The sequence below is a fragment of the Podarcis raffonei genome, chromosome 4 (assembly GCF_027172205.1).
Source record: "Podarcis raffonei isolate rPodRaf1 chromosome 4, rPodRaf1.pri, whole genome shotgun sequence".
Taxonomy (NCBI): domain Eukaryota; kingdom Metazoa; phylum Chordata; class Lepidosauria; order Squamata; family Lacertidae; genus Podarcis; species Podarcis raffonei.
This window is the reverse complement of record NC_070605.1, coordinates 11,790,440-11,812,875: the sequence shown is the minus strand read 5'-3', so window position 1 is coordinate 11,812,875 and position 22,436 is coordinate 11,790,440. Positions and strand designations below refer to the sequence as shown.

Sequence of the window (22,436 nt, the reverse complement as noted above, 5' to 3'; positions counted from 1 at the left end):
TTAGGAGGTACTCACAGGACATCAGAGGATGTCAAAGGAGCAGCTGATATAGTTCATGGGGGCCAGAGGAAGTTGACACATCACCAGAACGAAAGGTTCTCCCTTCTCCACAGACATGGCGGGCTCTGAGGCATCAGGAACAGTGGAAAGTGCCCTCTGGGAAATTGATGAGGGCAAGGAAACACAGCCCAGCTTACTAGCTGACCAGGTGAAGATCATGTTAAGTATAATTGGTTTAATTCACACTGAAATGGGAACACTTGTGTCCTGGTGAAAAGAGTGGGGAGATTCCATTGAAGCTAAAAAAGAGCTCTCTCTGAGCTTTGACTGGTCGATAACTGATTGTTGTTCTCTAGCAGCTAACAAGTGATGAGTCATGTTAAGTTGTGGGTAAACATATCAGACGACACAGCGATTCTTCAAACAGCTCTTGTTTATTCACAGGCCAGAACAGAACTGAACTGAAGAGTTCAGCCAGCCTGCTTATATAGAGCTCCACTACAACGCAACAGTAGCAATCTTTCTGTTACTATCCAATCACTGAACGTCACTTTTGATCCCTTATTTGCATATGTGGACCTCAGTGAAAACTATCTACAGTATCCCCCTGCTGGCCCAGGGTGAGAACTTCAGTACATAACAAGTAACCTTAGATTGGCTGATTAAGATATTGAATTGCACATTCGCCATCTTGGAGGGGTGATGGCTGGTTTTGTTGTTCTTACAGACTCTATGGCATGGGTAGGCAAACTAAGACCCGGGGGGGGGGGGCGGATCTGGCCCAATAGCCTTCTCAATCCGGCCCGCGGACGGTCTGGGAACCAGCGTGTTTTTAAATGAGTAGAATGTGTCCTTTTATTTAAAATGCATCTCTGGGTTATTTGTGGGGCATAGCAATTCGTTCATCCCCACCCCATATAACCCAGCCCCCCACAAGGTCTGAGGGACAGTGGACCGGCCCCCTGCTGAAAAAGTTTGCTGACCCCTGCTCTATGGAGTAAACACCTGCAAAAACAGCTCCAGCAGAAAAAGAGCCTGGTTTGCAGGCAAAGAAGTCTGTGTGTGAGAAAGAGCTATGTTTGTCAGCTCTGATTATAGGGCTGCCATACTGTCAGGTTTTCCTGGGCATTACTGGGGTTTCAAAGGCGGAATTGACATCTGGGGGAATTCCCGAAAGGCAATGCTTTGTCCTGGATCTTAGAGAAGTCAACCGAAAATTCAGTTTTTGGAGTTTGTTTCTTTTTAAAAAGCTCAACTTTTGGGGTGTCCTGGCTTTTACTTTTTGACACCCTAAATTATAAGTTTATGTTATTTCTAAGAAGATGCTCAGCCTGTACTAGATATGCATAAGATATAGAACTGTTTAGCTGTATCCTTTACCATTTTTTTGGTTATGTTTTGTTATGTACTGAGTTGAATATGATCCAAAAGGCAGCAGTCTGATTGGTCCTAGAACAATAGGGTCCAGAATGCAGCAGTCGGATTGGTCCACAGGATCCACCCAATCCAGCTCCAGGTGGAAGTGAATCCACAACCAGATTGGCCTACAGGTGAATCCCGGAATTAGCCAATCACGTGGGGCTCATTGTGTAAATAATGTATATAAAGCAGACATTCTGGGGGAACTTCCATTCCTCCTCACCACTATGAGCTGAATAAAGATCATGAAATCCACTCTCGACTCTGAGTACAGTGGTACCTCGGGTTACATACGCTTCAGGTTACAGGCTCCGCTAACCCAGAAATAGTGCTTCAGGTTAAGAACTTTGCTTCAGGATGAGAACAGAAATCGTGCTCCGGCGGCAGCAGGAGGCCCCATTAGCTAAAGTGGTGCTTCAGGTTAAGAACAGTTTCAGATTAAGAACGGACCTCCGGAATGAATTAAGTACTTAACCTTAGGTACCACTGTATATCTCATCTTTTAAGAAAGTTCTGCAAGTAAACTTTTGAATTAAACCTTCACACACACACACACACACACACACACAAAAAACATATATTTGCACTCAAGTTGCAGTGCGAGTACAACACAAAATCAATCTGGCAAAAGCAGCTAAGCTTTTTTCTCCCTATCTACCAAGCTTGAAAAACGAAAAATAGTGTGTTAAGTTTACCGCGCACCATTTCATCCCCCCTTCGCTTCCACCTTCAACCCTATACTAAATACAAAATCGTTTTACATGGAACGCAACTTGGATCGGGGCAAGGGGGGAGATTGCACGTTCTTTTGTAATTCAAGAAAATATTTAATCAAAATTATTTCTGCGGGGGGAAAGCGTGCTTAAAATTCTTTCCACGTGCTTAAAGGGGCTCTCCTGGCTCCAGCGCGGGCGCCGTCCCCATTCTCACGTTGCATCCCCCCCCCAAAAAAAACACTGCTCCCAGTGAAAAGGAAAGCAGGCCCTCTGAGCTCTTGGAACTACAGCTCCCGTCATGCATTGCTCTGGAGAGAGCTAGAGACCAAGGGGCAACTTCCGCAAGGAGTTCCCTATCTCCGATGGGCTGAGCTTTTGCAAACCGGCAGCCTCCATTGGCTGCCAGGCGACCCTTCTGGAGGAAGGGGGAGACCAGGGGAAGACGCGGGTGCGCATTGCATGAGGTTTTTGCATGCTTTGCAGCCGATTGGTCTGCGTGCATTGGGGAGAATTGGAAGCAAGCTGGGGAAAGGGGCAGAGGAGGTGAGTTTGGGCAGGGCTGTGCAAAGGGGGCTGGGGCAACTCTGAGTGGGTTAGAAGGGCTGTAACTCCGTGGGGCAGCTGCCATGCGTGCAGAAGGGCCCCCCGTGCAATCTCCAGCAACCCCCAGCAGAGCTGGGAAAGTCTTCCTTCGTAAAACCTCGGAGAATGCTGCCAGCCAGTGCATGCACTATTGAGATTGGGGGGGGGGGGGTAATGGCAAGGCTCTGCCTAAGGCGTTTTGCGGAGGGCTGCATGCAGCTCGGCGCCAGGGCACCTGCTTTGCATGCAGAAGGTCCCGGGTGCAATAGCTAGGTAAGGTGGAGGCGGTTGGATGGCGGCTAGTGGATTGAGGTTGAATCCTGAGAAGACAGAAGTGCTGTTTTTGGGGGACAGGGGGTGGGCTGGTGTGGAGGACTCCCTGGTCCTGAATGGGGTAACTGTGCCCCTGAAGGACCAGGTGCGCAGCCTGGGAGTCATTTTGGACTCACAGCTGTCCATGGAGGCGCAGGTTAATTCTGTGTCCAGGGCAGCTGTCTACCAGCTCCATCTGGTACGCAGGATGAGACCCTTCTTGCCCACAAACTGTCTCGCCAGAGTGGTGCATGCTCTTATAATAATAATAATAATAATTATAATATATTATTGTATAATAATAATCTTGTTATCTCCCTCTTGGACTACTGCAACGCACTCTACGTGGGGCTACCTTTGAAGGTGACCCGGAAACTACAACTAATCCAGAACGCGGCAGCTAGACTGGTGACTGGGAGCGACCGCCGAGACCATATAACACCGGTCTTGAAAGACCTACATTGGCTCCCAGTACATTTCCGAGCACAATTCAAAGTGTTGGTGCTGACCTTGAAAGCCCTAAACGGCCTCGGTCCAGTATACCTGAAGGAGCGTCTCCACCCCCATCATTCTGCCCGGACACTGAGGTCCAGTGCCGAGGGCCTTCTGGCGGTTCCCTCACTGCGAGAAGCCAAGTTACAGGGAACCAGGCAGAGGTGGTGCCTGCCCTGTGGAACACCCTCCCACCAGATGTCAAAGAGAACAACAACTACAGTGGTGCCTCGCAATACGAAAAGAATCCGTTCTGCGATTCTCTTTGTCTAGTGGTTTTTTCGTCTTGCGAAGCAACCCCATTAGCGGCTAAGCGGATTAGCGCTATTAGCGGCTTAGCGGCTATTAAAGGCTTAGCGGCTTAGCTGCTAAAAGGCTATTAGCGGCTTAGAAAAAGGAGGGGGGAAAGCTGGGGAAAATGGCGAGACTCGCAAGACGTTTTCGTCTTGCGAAGCAAGCCCATAGGGAAATTCGTCTTGCGAAGCGCATCGCAAACGGAAAACCCTTTCGTCTAGCGGGTTTTCCGTCTTGCGAGGCATTCGTCTTGCGGGGCACCACTGTACCAGAGTTTTAGAAGACATCTGAAGGCAGCCCTGTTTAGGGAAGCTTTTAATGTTTGATGCATTACTGTATTTTAATATTTTGTTGGAAGCCGCCCAGAGTGGCTGGGGAAGCCCAGCCAGATGGGCGGGGTATAAATAAATTGTTGTTGTTGTTGTTGTTGTTGTTGTTTTATTATTTATTATGAAAGCCTGGAGAGTGGCTGCCAGTGCAGTCCGTGCAGGCACTACGAAGGTAGCTGGACCAATGGTCTGGCTTTGTATAAGGCAGTTTGCTAGGCCTCCTAAAGAGCATTTTGGGGAGAGGGGAGGTTCGGAATAATGGATTTGAAAGCCTGCAGGAAATCTGGAGGGGTTAGTGGTGGGGGAAAGGGAGTTTTCCATGCTTACAAACGTGAAAGATCAGAAAAGAGAAAGGCTTCTTTGTGTTAGTGAGGAGATGAGTTTGTTGGCCTCAAATTCGACCCGATCTAAATGAGATTTCCCGGCCAAGGCAAGCTCGCACCTCTCACTGCCTGTGTGCATACTTATGGCACACATGGAAGAGGCTGAATTATAATTATATTTTGGGAATGATCCATGTTATTATGCAGCTGCCTTGTGTTATACTTCCGGGATGTTTGCAATATTCTAAGGGGTGTTCTGGCTTTAAGCAATTTTGCTTGTGTGCACAATAGCCAGGAACGTACCCCATGCGTAAGACAATATCTACCTAGATATAAATGCACCACTCAGGGTAGCTTGCAGCATTTTTATATATATAATTGCAAGAGGCAGGAGTTAAAATCACAAAAATCACTTTATTAAGGTCTGCATGGATTAAAGGGTCTTTGGTTCTTTTTTATTTTATTTTTTGTTATATGCTTTATTGATTTAAAACAAAATGTACAATAGATGTTATAGGCAAAATAAACAATTATTCGTACTTGCTTTGTATATCCATTTGTAATTAAATTTTGCGAGACTTCCGATCTCCCCCTTGCGTTCCCAAATTGAATTCCCTAAACACGTGCTTAAACTTAACCAGTTCTGGTACTTCCGGGTTTGGCGCAGTGCGCAACCCAAAGTCGCACAACCCGAAGCGTCTGTAACCCGAGGTATGACTATTATTTAACTTACTATCCATTTTATTTAATAAAATTACCCTATTTGCACACCGAAGCTAAGTCAATACCTGCCGATGAATTGATCTTTTGACAATGTTCTTTTACATAGACACTATATATGTCCAGCTCTCTTATAAATGTTTCACCTGTAGCGTCTCTTAGTCTTGCTGGTACTCTCGCCAGGGTCTTTGGTTCTGAATAGCTATTACGTTCACAATAGGCTGAGTTCCTAGCTGAGTTCATCGCAGTGTTTGATCATATCAGAAGACCTTTTCCCTTTCTGCACAACTGAGTAACCAAAGGGGTCTTGGGTCTATCGGGTTTTTGTTTTTTGCAGGGTTGCAAGTGGTTGAAAGAAGGAGCTGAACAAGGATGTTTGGGGCACGTTGCGTGCGCCTGGTTCTCCGCCGCTGTTCCTCTGCTCCCTGCCCCAAGCATGCGGCAACTCCCAAACTGCTCAGAGTTCGAGAAGCGCTGGAAGTCCGAGACCCAGCAGGGCAGGACATTAAAGTCCAGGTGGGTACGACAAGCAAGTTGGGAATCTTGTTTTGTATCTTGCCACATGTTTTTGTTGTTGTTGTTGTTTAGTCGTTTAGTCGTGTCCGACTCTTCGTGACCCCATGGACCAGAGCACGCCAGGCACTCCTGTCTTCCATTGCCTCCCGCAGTTTGGTCAAACTCATGCTGGTAGCTTTGAGAACACTGTCCAACCATCTCGTCCTCTGTCGTCCCCTTCTCCTTGTGCCCTCCTTCTTTCCCAACATCAGGGTCTTTTCTAGGGAGTCGAGTCTTCTCATGAGGTGGCCAAAGTATTGGAGCCTCCGCTTCAGGATCTGTCCTTCCAGTGAGCACTCAGGGCTGACTTCCTTCAGAATGGAGAGGTTAGATCTTCTTGCAGTCCATGGGACTCTCAAGAGTCTCCTCCAGCACCATAATTCAAAAGCACCAATTCTTCGGCGACCAGCCTTCTTTATGGTCCAGCTCTCACTTCCATACATCACTACTGGGAAAACCAGAGCTTTAACTATACGGACCTTTGTTGGCAAGGTGATGTCTCTGCTTTTTAAGATGCTATCTAGGTTTGTCATTGCTTTTCTCCCAAGAAGCAGGAGTCTTTTAATTTTGTGGCTGCTGTCACCATCTGCAGTGATCATGGAGCCCAAGAAAGTAAAATCTCTCACTGCCTCCATTTCTTCCCGTTCTCTTTGCCAGGAGGTGATAGGACCAGTGGCCATGATCTTTGTTTTTTTGATGTTGAGCTTCAGACCATATTTACCCTGTCCTTACTTTGAGGAGCTTAAGACTATGCATCCTCAGTGTAGGATTTACGTATAAGCTAAACAAGCTGTAGCTTAGGCTCCCACTCTCTTGGGGGGGCCCAAAAAAATTAAAGGGGAAAAAACTGGATGTACATTTCCAAAATATAAGATAAAAAACAAATAAAATAAAACCTACATACAGCAACAGTGTTTTGTGTTGTGTAGGCTCTTATGATGTAAGGAATGGGCCCCGCCTGCTAGCCTGCTCCCTAAAATACAGTGGTACCTCAGGTTAAGTACTTAATTCGTTCCTGAGGTCCATTCTTAACCTGAAACTGTTCTTAACCTGAAGCACCACTTTAGCTAATGGGGCCTCCTGCTGCTGCCGTGCCGCTGGAGCACAATTTCTGTTCTTTACCTGAAGCAAAGTTCTTAACCTGAGGTACTATTTCTCGGTTAGCGGAGTCTGTAACCTGAAGTGTAGGTAACCCGAGGTACCACTGTATCACTGTTTCGCTCCTTTCTGTATGTAGGGTGCCTACATTCTGCATGGACGTTTATGTGCAAATGGCTTTAGATACCTATTCGGTCCAGAAATTACCATATAGCATATATTCAGCACAAAAAGCAGCGACAATTTGTTGTTGACAAAGGACAGCTGGACATATAAAGGGCCCCATTGTCTTCAGTAGCTTAGGGCCTCATCAAACCTAAATCCGGCCCTGTGCATGCTGTCTGATGCGGCCCTCCGGGTTTCTCTGTGTGGCCCTTGGGAGTCTCCCCAGACCGCGCCCTCTCTCCCTAGGCCACGCCCCTTTCCAGCCATGCTCTTTTTGGTGTGTGCTTGCATGCCTAGGATGTGTCCATGACCTCATAATAAAGCGTTCAAAAAGCTTAAGGGGGAAAAATTAGAAAAACCGAAAAGAGAATTTTGGTCATTTAAAGTTTATGATTTTTCTATTTCCTTCTGAGAAAACGGAATAGTTCAGTGAAACGAGGTTTGTAGCCGGCATCCTGTTAAGGCTTTGTTCTATTTTAGGTTTTTCTAATTTTTTTCCCTTAAGCTTTTTGATTTTTAGTTGATTTCCACAAGATAATATTTATAGTCGATTGCTTCTCATTTCAGGGATTTTCATGGTATTTCATTGGTCCTTCTTCGCTGGCTTGACAGGAAGGCTGAAGAAATGTCTCATTCAAGCTTCTCCTCTCTCTTCTCTGCTTCCAGGGTTGGGTCCGTTCTGTCCGCTCCCAGAAGGACGTTCTGTTTGTTCACATGAATGACGGCTCCTCATTGGAGAACCTGCAGGTGGTCGCTGACCCAGGATTGGGACCCAGGTTGGCAGAACTTGCTGAATTGGGGCCCGTTGCCCATGCACGCGGCCAGTTGGCAACTGAGAATGGGCTGTGTGCCCACTTCAGGTTTTAAGTGGGGGTGTCGAGTTTTTTAGTGGGTGTTGTTCTAGAGTGAATATTTTGAATAATTTCTTTTATGTAACTGACAGGTGGGAAATCAGAAGTCCTTGTTTATTTTTTCTCTCTCTTCTATTTTTTATCCCTTTGGTGTTTTATTCCCCACCCCACACCCCCTATTTTTCCATTGTTAATTAAAACTTGAAGCAATAACAATATTTCAAATATTAAAAAGCATGCAATTAATATAGCCTCCCCTTCCCCTCCGTCCGTGCTGCATTTTATTACATTCTTTTCCACTACATATTCTGATTTCTCCCTATACCTTAGGGTTGCTGTATTTCAAAAAGAAAAAACTAGGACACCCCAAAAGTTGATGGACATTTTTATCTATCTATCTATCTATCTATCTATCTATCTATGGAACACCTTCCCATCAGATGTCAAGGAAATAAACAACTATCCGACTTTTAGAAGACATCTGAAGGCAGCCCTGTTTAGGGAAGTTTTTAATGTTTGAAGTTTTATTCTGCTTTTAATGTTCTGTTGAAAGCTGCCCAGAGTGGCTGGGGGAACCCAGCCAGTTGGGCGGGGTAGAAATAATAATAATACATTATTATTATTATTATTATTTTATTTTATTTTATTTTATTTTATTTTATTATGATTTTATATTTACTGCAGAATTTATTCTGTTCCTGCTAATTTCCTGATATGTTTACAATGTCTCTAAATATTCCTTAAAACATTTCCAATCTTCCTCGAATAATTTTTCCCCCCTCCTGATCTCTTATTCTGTTTGTCAGTCTTGCCATTTCTATATATTCTATTAGCTTCGTTTGCCATTCTTCTTTTGTTAGCATTGTATCTTCCCTCCACTTCTGAGCATAAGCCAGTCGTGCTGCTGTAATAACATACATAAAATGAGAGTTATGATTCCTGGGTGTGTTTGCATCTGTTATACCTGAAAGAAAAGCTTCTCGGGTTTTGACGAACATCTATTCCAACATTCCCCCCCCCCCAACTTTTTATATATCCTTTCCCATAAGTTTTTAATCTTTCTGCGTGCCCGCCACATATGATAAAAGGTGCCTTCTTTTTCATTACATTTCCAACAGCTATCAGTTTCAGTTTTATGCATCTTAGCTAATTTAAAGGTAAAGGGACCCCTGACCGTTAGGTCTAGTCGCGGACGACTCTGGGGTTGCAGCGCTCATCTCGCTTTATTGGCCGAGGGAGCCGGCGTACAGCTTCCAGGTCATGTGGCCAGCATGCCTAAGCTGCTTCTGGTGAACCAGAGCAGCGCACAGAAACGCCGTTTACCTTCCCGCTGGAGTGGTACCTATTTATCTACTTGCACTTTGACGTGCTTTCGAACTGCTAGGTTGGCAGGAGCAGGGACCGAGCAACGGGAGCTCACCCCACTGCCAGGATACGAACCGCCGTCCTTCCAATTGGCAAGCCCAAGAGGCTGTGGTTTAGACCACAGTGTCACCCGTGTCACCCCTTAGCTAATTTATGCCACCTATATATCATTTTCATAAAAAAATTCCTTCAGTAACATGCGGTAAATTTTAAATCTTTTTCCCGTAGTTTTTCCCAGGTTCCTTAGGTGTTTTCTCTTTCTCTCGTTGCTTTTGTTTTTACTTAGATTAGTTATTATCTTATTTTATTGTGTTATGAAAAAGCTTTAATAAAATCTCATTTATTTATTTTTAAAAAGTATGAAAATGGCCTGCGTGTCTTAAATTCACATTATGAGCAATTGATTGCCTTCCCCCAGTGAGCTGACGTTTGGAAGTTCTGTCGAAGTCCAAGGGAAACTGATAAAAAGTCCTCATAAACGTCAAAATGTTGAGCTGGCTGCAGAGAATATTCGTGTGGTGGGCCCTTGCGATGTCCTGGTAAGTGCAACATAATTTTTTTATTAAATTTTCTGTTTTACAATTGTAAGCATTCCTTTTTACATCCTTAAGATACCAACGGTTTCCCTTCTTCTCTTTACATATAAATTCCTGCATATTTTACAGAAACTGTACAATTCAGCATTCCATTATTATATCCATCGTAACTCATTTACACTGTTGAATTTATCTTAATGCTGCCATCATTTTCAGCTGTACACAGTTACTTCCCATGACTCAATAAACATTTTCCAATCTTCTCTAAATGTATGTTCTTCTTGTTCTCTTATTTTATATGTTAAGTCCACAAGCTGTATGTATTCCATCAGTTTAAGTTGCCATTCTTCTTTGGTTGTGACCTCGGTCTTTTTCCATTTTGGGGCTAACAAAACGCAGGCCGCATTAGTGGCATACATAAATAACCTGGGAATTTGACACCTGGGAATTTCAGTCTGAATTATCCCCATCAGAAAGGACTCTGGGTTAAACCACAGAGCCTAGGACTTGCTGATCAGAAGGTCGGCGGTTCAAATCCCTGCAACGGGGTGAGCTCCCGTTGCTCAGTCCCTTCTCCTGCCAAGCTAGCAGTTCGAAAGCACATCAAAGTGCAAGTAGATAAATAGGTACTGCTCTGGCAGGAAGGTAAATGGCATTTCCATGCATTGCTCTGGTTCGCCAGAAGCTGGCCACATGACCCGGAAGCTGCATGCCGGCTCCCTCGGCCAGTAAAGCGAGATGAGCGCCGCAACCCCAGAGTCAGTCACGACTGGACCTAATGGCCAGGGGTCCCTTTACCTTTACCTTTACTTTTAAACATTTTTTTTCAATTCATTATGAATCATTTCCCAATACCCTTTTACCCTTGTAAAAGTCCACCACATATGAAATCTGCAGCAATAAGGTCAACTCTTCCCAACTGCAGGATATGCCTGGTTTATAAATTTATGCTTTTTCGTCATCGTAGGAAACTTAAGCTGCAATCTGATGCCTGTTTCCCTGGGAGTCAACCTCATTAAACACAGCAGGACTTATTTTGGAGAGAATTTTTACAGGATTACAGCTGCTAAGCCATATTTTAAACTGTACAGGTGTTCTCTTCGGTTTTCTCAGGGTATATTATTTGAAATGGTTGTGGCTCAGGCGCACAGCGCCGGGGTGACCTCCCAGCCTGCTGGTCCGTGTGCTGAAAGAGCGGATCAGAATAAATTCAAATTAAGGGTGAATAAACATGAGCTTATAAACATGGTCACTGCAGATGGTCACTGCAGATGGTGACAGCAGCCACGAAATTAAAAGACGCCTGCTTCTTGGGAGAAAAGCAATGACAAACCTAGACAGCATCTTAAAAAGCAGAGACATCACCTTGCCAACAAAGGTCCGTATAGTAAAAGCTATGGTTTTCCCAGTAGTGATGTATGGAAGTGAAAGCTGGACCATAAAGAAGGCTGATCGCTGAAGAATTGATGCTTTTGAATTATGGTGCTGGAGGAGACTCTTGAGAGTCCCACGGACTGCAAGAAGATCAAACCTCTCCATTCTGAAGGAAATCAGCCCTGAGTGCTCACTGGAAGGACAGATCCTGAAGCTGAGGCTCCAAGACTTTGGCCACCTCATGAGAAGAGGAGACTCCCTGGAAAAGACCCTGATGTTGGGAAAAATGGAGGGCACAAGGAGAAGGGGACGACAGAAGACGAGATGGTGGGACAGTGTTCTCGAAGCTACCAGCATGAGTTTGACCAAACTGCGGGAGGCAGTGGAAGACAGGAGTGCCTGGCGTGCTCTGGTCCAGGGGGTCACAAAGAGTCGGACACGACTAAATGACTAAACAACAACAAACATGAGCTTATTGAGTTTTATGGCTCAGAAATTATTTCTCCTTTTTTGGTGAATATTTCCTTTGCCTTCATTCATTTCAGAGATTTCTAACCCGCCTTTCAAGACATAATTTTCCCAAGGCAGCTCACAACAAATAGCAAACATCCATATCTAAACTATTAAAAACTAACACAACCGCACCAATGAGACCAGCAAACCAATACAGGAATGACAGAATCATAATTAAAAAATAGATATTTAAAACAAGAGGATCATTAATTGTAAATCCAGTCCATCTTCTCTCCAAACTGGCCCTGAGTGTGATTTTTTTTTTTAAGATATTTATTGGAATTTTCAAAAAATAAAGAAAAAACAAAAAAAAATACAATTAAAAACACATAAAATTTACATTTCTTACTGTCAATAACCAATTTCCTTGACTTCCCCACACCTCCCCTTCTTGTATTCCAGTTCCAATTTTTAGCTCAGCAAGTTCTTGTCCCCAAACTTTACCTTATTTTCTCTAATTCATTTTAGTTAACCAGTTTTAACTTATAAATCTCAATCTTTATACATCAATACTTATTCTTAAAAATCTTTTTTCTAAGATCAGCCCCATCATTTTAGTTAACCAATTTTAACTTATAAACCTCAATCTTTATACGTCAATACTTATTCTTAAAGGTCTTTTTCTAAGGTCGGCCCCAATTCCCTTCCCCAAAATCCCCATTTTTATGTTAGTGGCAAAACCAAATTAAATGAAACAGAATATAGTTATCCACCCTTTGGATTCCCAAAGCCCCACCACCCCCTTTCCCGGTTTCGAACCCCAACAAAAGTCCATCAGTCCATCTGTAGTCAGCCTGGTGACCTCACGTCCGAGGCTCTCAATTCTCTCTCAATTCCTCTTTGCCGGTTTTTTTGATAGTCCTTTATATTAAACTCCAAATCTCGAAGGAGCTCTGTCCCAATAAGGTCCATGTTTCCTCTTACACCATGTTGATTGTTTTACTTCTTAGATGGGAGCACCTCTGATAATGATTCTAGTCTCTAATAATGATTCTTACTCAGAAATAATTGATAATTATTGTTGGATCTTTAGATGAAGATTTATATCAGTTACTGTAAGATGCTTTGCGAAGGGAGCCATAGCTATGTAAGTAAATTCAATCAAATTTTTACGGCAGAATTCCCAGCTGCCTAGAAATAACTGTTTTCGGAAAGTTGAAGGTTGAGGTTCTTTCCCCCTCCCCCTTTCCTTGTTAATCACTCATTTTCCCCATCTGTCCATGCCGCCTTTTCTACTCGGGGAGGGGATGCAAGTGAGTCGTAAAGTTGAGCTTACTCTGTTGTCTCTTCCTTGTTTCCCTCATCCAGGCATTCCCACTGAAGTACAAAACGCATCACCCACTGGATTACCTCAGGCAGTTTCCTCACGTCCGATGCAGAACCAATTCCTTGGGCGCACTCCTGAGACTCCGCAGCGAAGCCACGGCTGCAATTCACTCCTTTTTCAAGGTACCCCGTGTAGGATGTGATACATAGAGAGCAGTCAAGTACAACATTCCTTGTTTTCCTAGAGTGGACATGCAAAGGGATGTTTGGTCCAGCCAATCGAAAACTTCCTGTTTCCTCCTGGCTGGGACATACTTGCTTTGCATGTGACTAGAGGTGGGTGTGACCTTACCTGCCCAGGTAACAAGAAGGCAAGGCACGCAGCACACTTTCTTCTTTTCGATGCTCTCTCTCTGACCTTCTCCATTGTTGGACCAGGAGCTTTTTAGCTAGTGATGCTCTGTTGGCTTTCAGCCAACAAAGGGACTATCTCCATATGGGATAGATTCCACATGTATATACTCTGTAACTGAGTCTGCCTTCAGGGATCCATCTGTGAACTGAATGTGTGAGTAAACATCTTTTATATACCGTGTATTGGATAAGGTTTTTCGACACAAAAGGCCGCCTGCACAGATTCGCTTTGCAATCCAGTTCTCCAGCTGATCCTGCGGCATCCTTACCTGACCTCACATCCTCAGGTGTGCGGGGAGGTCAGCGTAGTTTGGGGGAAATGACATCTCTAACGAAGGGACTCCTTTTCATTAGTTTATGATTGGCATGTATTTTGATATGTATTATTTCTTTTAAGTAGTTTAAAGGGTGCAAGGTTATAGGATGATATTAAAACAAATATGGAACAACAAATATAAACAGCAGTTAACGCAGCAATCAACAACAGTATGTAAAGAAGATCGCACATGGGTGAAGGGAAGCAATGTGTTTAGGGGGAGGGAGGTGAGGGCATTAATTGAAAAATGGTTAAAGATATATATGGGACCTAAGAGATTAAGGATAAGGAACCTAAAGAAGGAAACAAATATTAAGGAATAGTAAAATAAGGGCATCTGAGAAGAATCGGTACAAACGAAAATATGAGGCTCAAGGTTTTGTTCTATACTGTTTTGTCTTGGATCTATTTTTTGTTGTAAAGGTTGTACATAAAATGAATAAAGAAGTGTTACTGAGATATGTATTATTTCCACCCAGTAATCTTCTTTCTTTTGCGATCACTCGTAGCCGATTGAGATTGTCTTCCATAAACATGACATTAACAGTGAGTCTGTAAGCGACTATGGAGATCAATTCTGGATCCACACGTCCTTCCACAGTGGGGACGTTGGTTTCCGGGCGGGAGTCGATCATGGTGAGGGTTTGCCAAGCCTGCCTTCCTCTTAGCATGTTTCTCCCTTGCGTCCTGAGTTTGAGCGTCTTCAAAACCCATGACACCTTTGGTAAAAGCTGTTCTCCAATTGGAGCACTCGCAGACCAGTGTTTCCCACTAGTCAGTGTTTATACTATATATATTTTAGATTTGCCTTCAAAGAGTCTTTGAATCTCTTTTGTTGACCACCAGCATTACGCTTTCCATTTTTAAGTTCAGAATAGAGTAGTTGCTTTAGAAGACGATCATCAGGCATCCACACAACATGACCAGTCCAACAAAGTTGATGTTAAAGTATCATTGCTTCAACACTGGTGATCTTTGCTTCTTCCAGTACACTGGCATTAGTTCGCCTGTCTTCCCAAGTGATGTGTAAAAAAATTTGTAGACAGTATGTCGTCTCTGACCACTGGGTGGCAGTATTTGTGTGTTTATTACTCCAGATGGATAAAAAACTGATTTTTAAATTTTTTCTTTATTTAGTTTTCAAAAGTTTGCACACTTTACCATCAACAATACCTTTTATTTATCCATTGACTTCCCATCCCCCAGTTCCATGGTGTTCTCTGTTTATCCTTCAAATGCTGCATATTTTAACTTGCAGCACTCCATATAAACACCCTAGATTATTAGCCTTAATGTTTTTCTACTGCCGCTCGTATTTCAAAATCCTGCTCACATTTTCATGAAGTTATAATAGTTCTTTACATATTCCGCGCACAGTTTCCAATCCTCAAAGAATGTTATCGAGTTTTTTGGTCTCTGATCTTTGCGGTTAGCTTTGCCAGTTCCTCAAACTCCCGTCATTTTAATAATTTTAATTCTTCCTACCTCCACTTTCCATTTCTGTTCGTTCTTGCTGCTGCCATTGCATGCATACATAAATTAACCAACTTTTTCGGTATATCCGGAAGAAACAGATTTTATTTGCAAGTGATTCCTGCAATGCCTTCTGCTCCTGGTTTTCAGTCTTCCTGCACCAGAGACTAAGCAGACTGCTTTATCCTTTTCGTAAACTACTCTGAGGTTTTGTTTTTTGTAATTTTTTACAATCAAGCAGTGTATAAATTTTACGAAATAAACATGCTTGCTAATTTAGATATATGCAAATGCAAAGTTTGAGTCAATTGCTGTAATGCAGTATTTCTTGCCATATGGGGGAGGCACCAAGCATAACCCCCAAAAAAGGGTTCAGGTGTGATAGAGGTAAAAAGAAATACAGTGGTGCCCCGCAAGACGAACGCCTCGCAAGACGGAAAACCCGCTAGACGAAAGGGTTTTCCGTTTTGGAGGCGCTTCGCAAAACGAATTTCCCTATGGGCTTCCTTCGCAAGACGAAAGCCCATAGGGAAATCTCCGGGACAGCGGGGAAGCGCAGCGCGTCTTCCCCACTGTCCTTGGACCTCCTCCGAAGGCTGGCGGTGGGGCGGAGAGACCTCCTCCCACCGCCAGCCTTCGGAAGGCTGCTCCGAAGGTTGGCGGTGGGGCGGAGAGACCTCCTCCCGTCGCCAGCCTTCGGAAGGCTGCTCCGAAGGCTGGCAGTGGGGCGGAGAGACCTCCTCCCGCCGCCAGCCTTCGGAAGGCTGCTCCGAAGGCTGGCGGCGGGAGGAGGTCTCTCCGCCCCACCGCCAGCCTTCGGAAGGCTGCTTCAAAGGCAGGCGGTGGGGCGGAGAGACCTCCTCCCACCACCAGGCTTCGGATGGCTGTCCTGAAGACTTGCGGTGGGAGGAGGGTTTTCCTTCCCACCGCCAACATTCAGAATGCTGTTCTGAATGTTGGCGGTGGGGAGGAAAAACCCTCCTCCCACCGCAAGCCCCGGGAACAGAGGAGAAGCGCTGCGCGCCTTCCCCTCTGTTCCCGTACCTGTCCTGAAGGCTTGCGGTGGGGAGAAAAGCCCTTCTCCGCACCGCCAGCCTGGCAAGCGGTCTCCATAGGAACGCATTAATTGATTTTCAATGCATTCCTATGGGAAACCGTGCTTCGCAAGACAAAAAACTCGCAAGAAGAAAAAACTCGCGGAACGAATTAATTTCGTCTTGCGAGGCACCACTGTAGGTAAAGGTAAAGGGACCCCTGACCATTAGGTCCAGTCGTGGCCGACTCTGGGGTTGCAGCGCTCATCTTGCTTTATTGGCCAAGGGAGTCGGCGTACAGCTTCCAGGTTTTGTGGCCAGCATGACTAAGCAGCCTCTGGTGAACCAGAGCAGCGCACGGAAATGCTGTTTACCTTCCTGCCGGAGTGATACCTATTTATCTACTTGCACTTTGACGTGCTTTTGAACTGCTCGGTTGGCAGGAGCTGGGATCGAGTAACGGGAGCTCACCTCGTCGCGGGGATTCGAACCGCCGACCTTCTGATCGGCAAGTCCTAGGCTCTGTGGTTTAACCCACAGCGCCACCCTTGTCCCTTCAAAAAGAAATAGGATGCCTTAAAAATGCAGTACACCAGGTACTGCCTTGGGGAAGGGCTGCCGTTCAGTGGGGGAGCATCTACATTGCATGCAGAATGTCCCAGGTTCAAGGGACTCGCATGGCGCTGTGGTCTAAACCACTGAGCCTCTTGGGCTTGCTGATCAGAAGGTCGGCGGTTCAAATCCCTGTGACGGGGTGAGCTTCTGTTGCTCTGTCCCACCTCCTGCCAACCTAGCGGTTCGAAAGCATACCAGTGCAAGTAGATAAATAAGGTACTGCAGCGGTGGGAAGGTAAACAGCATTTCCATGTGCTCTGGTTTCCGTCACGGTGTTCCGTTGCTCCAGAAGCAGTTTAGTCCTGCTGGCCACATGACCTGGAAAGCTGTCTGTGGACAAACGCCGGCTCCCTCGGCCTGAAAAGAGATGAGCGCCGCAACCCCATAGTCGTCTTTGACTGGACTTCACCGTCCAGGGGTCCTTTACTTTTTTACCTTTACCCAGGTTCAATTTCTGGCATCTCCAGGTAGGTCTGTGAAAGTCTCCCTGCCTGAAACCCTATAGATGCACTACCAGTCAGTGTAGACAGTACGGTGGTACCTCAAGTTACAGACGCTTCTGGTTACAAACGCTTCAGGTTACAGACTCCGCTAACCCAGAAATAGTACCTCAGCTTAAGAACTTTGCTTCAGGATGAGAACAGAAATTGTGCTCTGGCAGCAGGAGGCCCCATTAGCTAAAGTGGTGCTTCTGGTTAAGAACAGTTTCAGGTTAAGAACGGACCTCCGGAATGAATTACCATATTTTTTGCTCTATAAGACTCATTTTTTCCCTCCTAAAAAGTAAGGGGAAATGTGTGTGCATCCTATGGAGCGAATGCAGGCTGCGCAGCTATCCGAGAAGCCAGAACAGCAAGAGGAATTACTGCGTTCACTGTGCAGCGATCCCTCTTGCTGTTCTGGCTTCTGAGATTCAGAATATTTTTGCGTCTTATAGAGCGAAAAATATGGTAAGTTCTTAACCCGAGGTACCACTGTATTAAGGTGTCATGGGCTTTGAAGACGCTCAAACTCAGGACAAAAGGGAGAAATGTGCTAAGAGGAAGGCACGCTTGGCAAATCCGCACCGTGATCAACTCCGGCCAAGAAACCTATGTCCCCACTGTGGAAGGACGTGTGGATCCAGAATTGGCCTCCACAGTCACTTACAGACTCACTGCTAAGATTGTGTTCATGGAAGACAATCTTACTCGGCTATGAGTGATCGCCTAAGAAGAAGAAAGAGTAATGGCCTTGACTCTCTATATAAGGCTTTTGCCAGGCCTAGAGATCTTTCTGCAGGCAGATTCTGTGCTTGCCTGGGGAAGTATCCTTGAATTATAGAGTTGGAAGCGATACACACACAAAAATATTTTTTCTTTAAGCACAATTTCTCCACATGGTTGAGGTTGGGGATTGGTAATCAAAGCATTCAAAATATCTCCAGTGCAAAAAATAAACAAATCAAAGTGAACTTTAAAAAATCAAAGCCAAATGCAGATTGGAGGGGGTGGGGCTGATTTGCAAGGAGTGACCAGAGAGAGGCATGTTTGCATTTATTTGTAAGACCCAGGGGAGACATAGAAGTGGACTTCCTCTGAGAAGTTATTCCAGAGTCCTGGCAATGCTGCATTTAAAATCCAGCCTCTCTCCACTGATGGGTCTGTCTCCCTTGGCACAAAAAAAAGCCCTGCTGGATCAGGCCAAGGCTCCATCTCGTCCTGCATCCTGTTTTTAATAATAGCCAGCAGGATGATTCTGGGAAGCCTGAGGGCATTTGGCTACAAACCATGGGGGCTAAATGGAGCCTCCAGCTTTAATGGCAGTGTACCCCTGAATCGCTGTCTACTGATGATAAACAATGGGGGAGAACGTAAGAAGGGTCATGATGGATTAGACCAAAGACCTCCCTAGTCTCACATCCTGTTGGCTGCTTATTTCCCAAGCGCCATGTTTGAAAGTGGTTAGTTTGCAAATTCACATTTGGATAATCTGAGCCTGCATGTCTCCCCGCCCTCTTTAAATTACATTTCTCTTCCACCCTACCTTCAAGGAGCTCAAGGGGACGTATGTACATGGTTCTTTTCCCCTCCTCATTTAATCTCCACCACAACCCTGAAAGGTAGGTTAGCCTGAGAATGAGAAGCTGACCCAAGTTTACCCAGTAAGCTTTGTGGGTGAGTGGGGATCTGAACTCAGGTCCCAATACGCTACCCACTATGCCACATTCAGTCTTTTATCTGGGCAGACACTCAAGTCGTCCATCAGTAATTTGTAACTTTTCCTCCTTCTCAAATCACTTTTTATTTTTAGGATAACGGATATTTGCATGTTCACACGCCGATAATTACTTCAAACGACTGTGAAGGAGCCGGGGAAATCTTTCAAGTAGAGGTAAGGCCCTTGATAATTAAGCAATAAATAAGCCAGAATCAGTGAGTTGGAAGGGACCCCAAGGGTCATCTAGTCCAACCCCCTGCAATTCAGGAATCTCAACTAAACCATCCCTGACAGATGGCCACCCAACCTCTTTGGGGACCGACTTTTTCTTCTTGGTTTCTTTTTTTTGCCTGAGGAGCCACATTCTCTCTTGGTACAGGATCCCAAAACCCCATCTGACGTGTTCCACGTACAGAGGTTTTCCTCATTTTTGGTTTAGTCTTTGTGCAAATAATAATAATAATAATAATAATAATAATAATAATAATAATATTTATATCCCACCCTCCCCAGCCGAAGCTGGGCTCAGAGCGGCTAGCAACAGTAAAAATAACACAGTTTACATAAAATCACAATCAATGAATTAAAATACATTCTAAAATCAATTCAGAGTCAAATTAATGGCAACCACTGGTGTAGAGATTCTATGAGGGATTACAGAAGGAGGGGGTCAGACTGTGCCTTGGCCAAAGGCCTGGTGGAACAGCTCTGTCTTGCAGGCCCTGCGGAAAGATGTCAAGTCCCGCAGGGCCCTAGTCTCTTGTGACAGAGCGTTCCACCAGATCGGGGCCACGTCCAAAAAAGCCCTGGCTCTGGTTGAGGCCAGCCTAACCTCCCTGTGGCCTGGGACCTTCAAGACGTTTTTATTTGAAGACCGTAAGGTCCTCCATGGGACATACCAGGAGAGGCGGTCCCGTAGGTAGCCTGTGTGTGTGTGTGTGTGTGTGTGTTTCCCACCAGCAATAGTGGCACATGACAAACTGGTTTTGAAACCTAGGGAAGCATCAACATAGTTTGAAGAGCATCACAGTGTGACACATCACACTGAATGCCTCCTCCGAAATTCCTCCAGAGGCACCTTCGCAGGTATCCCGTGGGGTGAGCAAAGGGGGGCAGTGATCCCTGCCTCTGTGTCCCTTTTGCAGAAGGGGGAGTGAAATTCCTGCAAATAATAATATTAATAATAATAAAGGTAAAGGGGACCCCTGACCATTAGGTCCAGTCATGACCGACTCTGGGGTTGTGGTGCTCATCTCGCTTTATTGGCCGAGGGAGCCAGTGTACAGCTTCCGGGTCATGTGGCCAGCATGACTAAGCCGCTTCTGGCGAACCAGAGCAGCGCACAGAAACGCTGTCTACCTTCCCTCCGGAGCGGTACCTATTTATCTACTTGCACTTTGAGGTGCTTTCGAACTGCTAGGTAGGCAGGAGCAGGGACCGAGCAACGGGAGTTCACCCCATTGCGGGGATTCGAACCGCCGACCTTCTGATTGGCAAGTCCTAGGCTCTGTGGTTTAACCCACAGCGCCACCCGCGTCCCCTCAATAATAAAGCTTAGTAGCAAATGAAACCTTTTTTGTTTGCCCTAAAGCCAAATGCCTCCTTTGAGCTTAAAGGAGAGAACCAGGAAGGCGGACATCAAAGGGAATCATTGTTCTATCACTTAGAGAGAAGCACAAAACAGGTATTGACTGGGGGTTGTTCTTTATGCCTGGAGTTAGTCTCCAAAGCCTCCCCCTGCTCCAAGCTTTTCTGTTGTGTATTGACAGCGCTTTCACCCCAAGAAGCAGAGAGGATTTACTAAAGCCATCTGCCATCCATTCCCCTTCGAGTAATAATAACAGAGAGGATGTGAAAAGTAACAGGTATTTTGTCAGTAGCATTGGAGCATTGGAGCAAAAGCTTGATCAAACTGTTCTCTAAATTGGGGTGAGGGAAATCAGACCCAGCAGTCAAATTCTCTCTGTCTGGCCCTCCGAACCAACAAATTTAAAGTAGCACAGGGAGAAGTTGTGGCTCCCCTTTATCAAATGTACAACACAATACCATGGCCTATCCCTTCCCCAACAGCATACGAATCAATATGGCTAATCTGACCCTACAGCCTCCCCAAACCTCACACATCGAAACAAACCATACTGCAACCAACCAGGCTCTGAACCCTCCAAATTCTAGCAAAGCCAATAAAAAGGAATAGATATGTAAATAAAGGACCTACCCAGATGACGCCAACACCAAAACCCTGCACAAAATCTGTGCAACAGAACGAAAAATCATAATCTCGCCCCTCTTTCCCCCCAGCCGCACAGTGTCTTATGACAATCGTGTCTCATACCGAATGTAAACGAACTGTAAAAGTCTCTATAAATTGAACATGGAGACACTGTACAGTGTTACCTCCGGTTAAGAACTTACCGTATTTTTCGCACTATAGGACGCACTTTTCCCCCTCCAAAAATAAAGGGGGAATCTGGGTGCGTCCTATGGGGCGAATGCAGGCTTTCGCTGAAGCTTGGAGAGTGAGAGGAGTCGGTGCGCACTGACCCCTCTCGCTCTCCAGGCTTCAGGAAGACATCCGCAGCCTAGGCAGCCCTGCGGGAGGTCCCGCAGGGATGTCTAGGCTGCGGATAGCAGCCTGCTTCCCGGAGCGTTGGGCGCCCTGAAAGCAGAGCGCCCCTCGCGCCGGGCAGACATCTGCAGCGTGTTGGAGCCCTGCAGGAGTTCCCCGCAGGGCTCCCCACGCTGCGGATAGCAGCCTGCCGCCCGGCGCGATGGATGCCCTGAAGCAGAGCGCCCCACGCGCCGGACAGACATCCGCAGCGTGGGGAGCCCTGCAGGAGTTCCCCGCAGGGCTCCCCACGCTGCAGATAGCAGCCTGCTGCCCAGCGCGCGGGGCACCCTGAAACAGAGCGCCCCTCATGCCGGGCAGACATCGGCCAGCCGCACAAGCTCGGGGGACAGCAGGGAGGCGCAGCGCCACCATCCCGCTGTTCCTTGACCTGGTTCGGTTTCCCCGACCTGCTTTTGGGGGGGAAATATAGGGAAAAATTTTTTCCCTTTATTTCCCCCCAAAAAAACTAGGTGCGTCCTATGGGACGGAGCGTCCTATGGAACGAAAAATACAGTAATTCGTTCTGGAGGTCCGTTCTTAACCTGAAACTGTTCTTAACCTGAAGCACCACTTTAGCTAACGGGGCCTCCCGCTGCTGCCACCACGCGATTTCTGTTCTCATCCTGAGGTAGAATCATAGAATCATAGAGTTGGAAGAGACCACAAGGGCCATCGAGTCCAACCCCCTGCCAAGCAGGAAACACCATCAGAGCACTCCTGACATATGGTTGTCAAGCCTCTGCTTAAAGACCTCCAAAGAAGGAGACTCCACCACACTCCTTGGCAGCAAATTCCACTGTCAAACAGCTCTTACTGTCAGGAAGTTCTTCCTCATGTTTAGGTGGAATCTTCTTTCCTGCAGTT

The 22,436-nt window shown here is 45.8% G+C and overlaps 1 protein-coding gene and 1 long non-coding RNA gene across 4 annotated transcripts in view; one reads left to right on the top strand and one right to left on the bottom strand.

The window, feature by feature from the left end:
• Positions 1-2,499: 2,499 nt before the first annotated feature.
• The window catches only part of NARS2 (asparaginyl-tRNA synthetase 2, mitochondrial), a 51,512-nt gene continuing 31,575 nt past the window's right edge, over positions 2,500-22,436 (top strand). Inside the window, exons 1-6 of one of the 3 annotated variants that reach the window (XM_053385172.1) lie at positions 2,500-2,583; positions 5,525-5,703; positions 7,672-7,781; positions 9,640-9,760; positions 12,953-13,093; positions 19,055-19,135. In XM_053385172.1, the coding sequence (XP_053241147.1) occupies positions 5,560-5,703; positions 7,672-7,781; positions 9,640-9,760; positions 12,953-13,093; positions 19,055-19,135 (597 nt within the window). In that variant the 5' untranslated portion in view covers positions 2,500-2,583; positions 5,525-5,559. Of the gene's footprint in view, positions 2,679-5,524; positions 5,704-7,671; positions 7,782-9,639; positions 9,761-12,952; positions 13,094-19,054; positions 19,136-22,436 lie in introns of all 3 variants that reach the window. The other 2 variants (XM_053385173.1, XM_053385171.1) reach the window with 2 other exon arrangements.
• LOC128412263 (uncharacterized) lies at positions 15,505-15,834 on the bottom strand. The gene is made up of 2 exons (XR_008330044.1): positions 15,791-15,834; positions 15,505-15,697 (listed from the first exon to the last, which is right to left on the bottom strand). It is a non-coding gene; the product is annotated as an uncharacterized LOC128412263 (long non-coding RNA).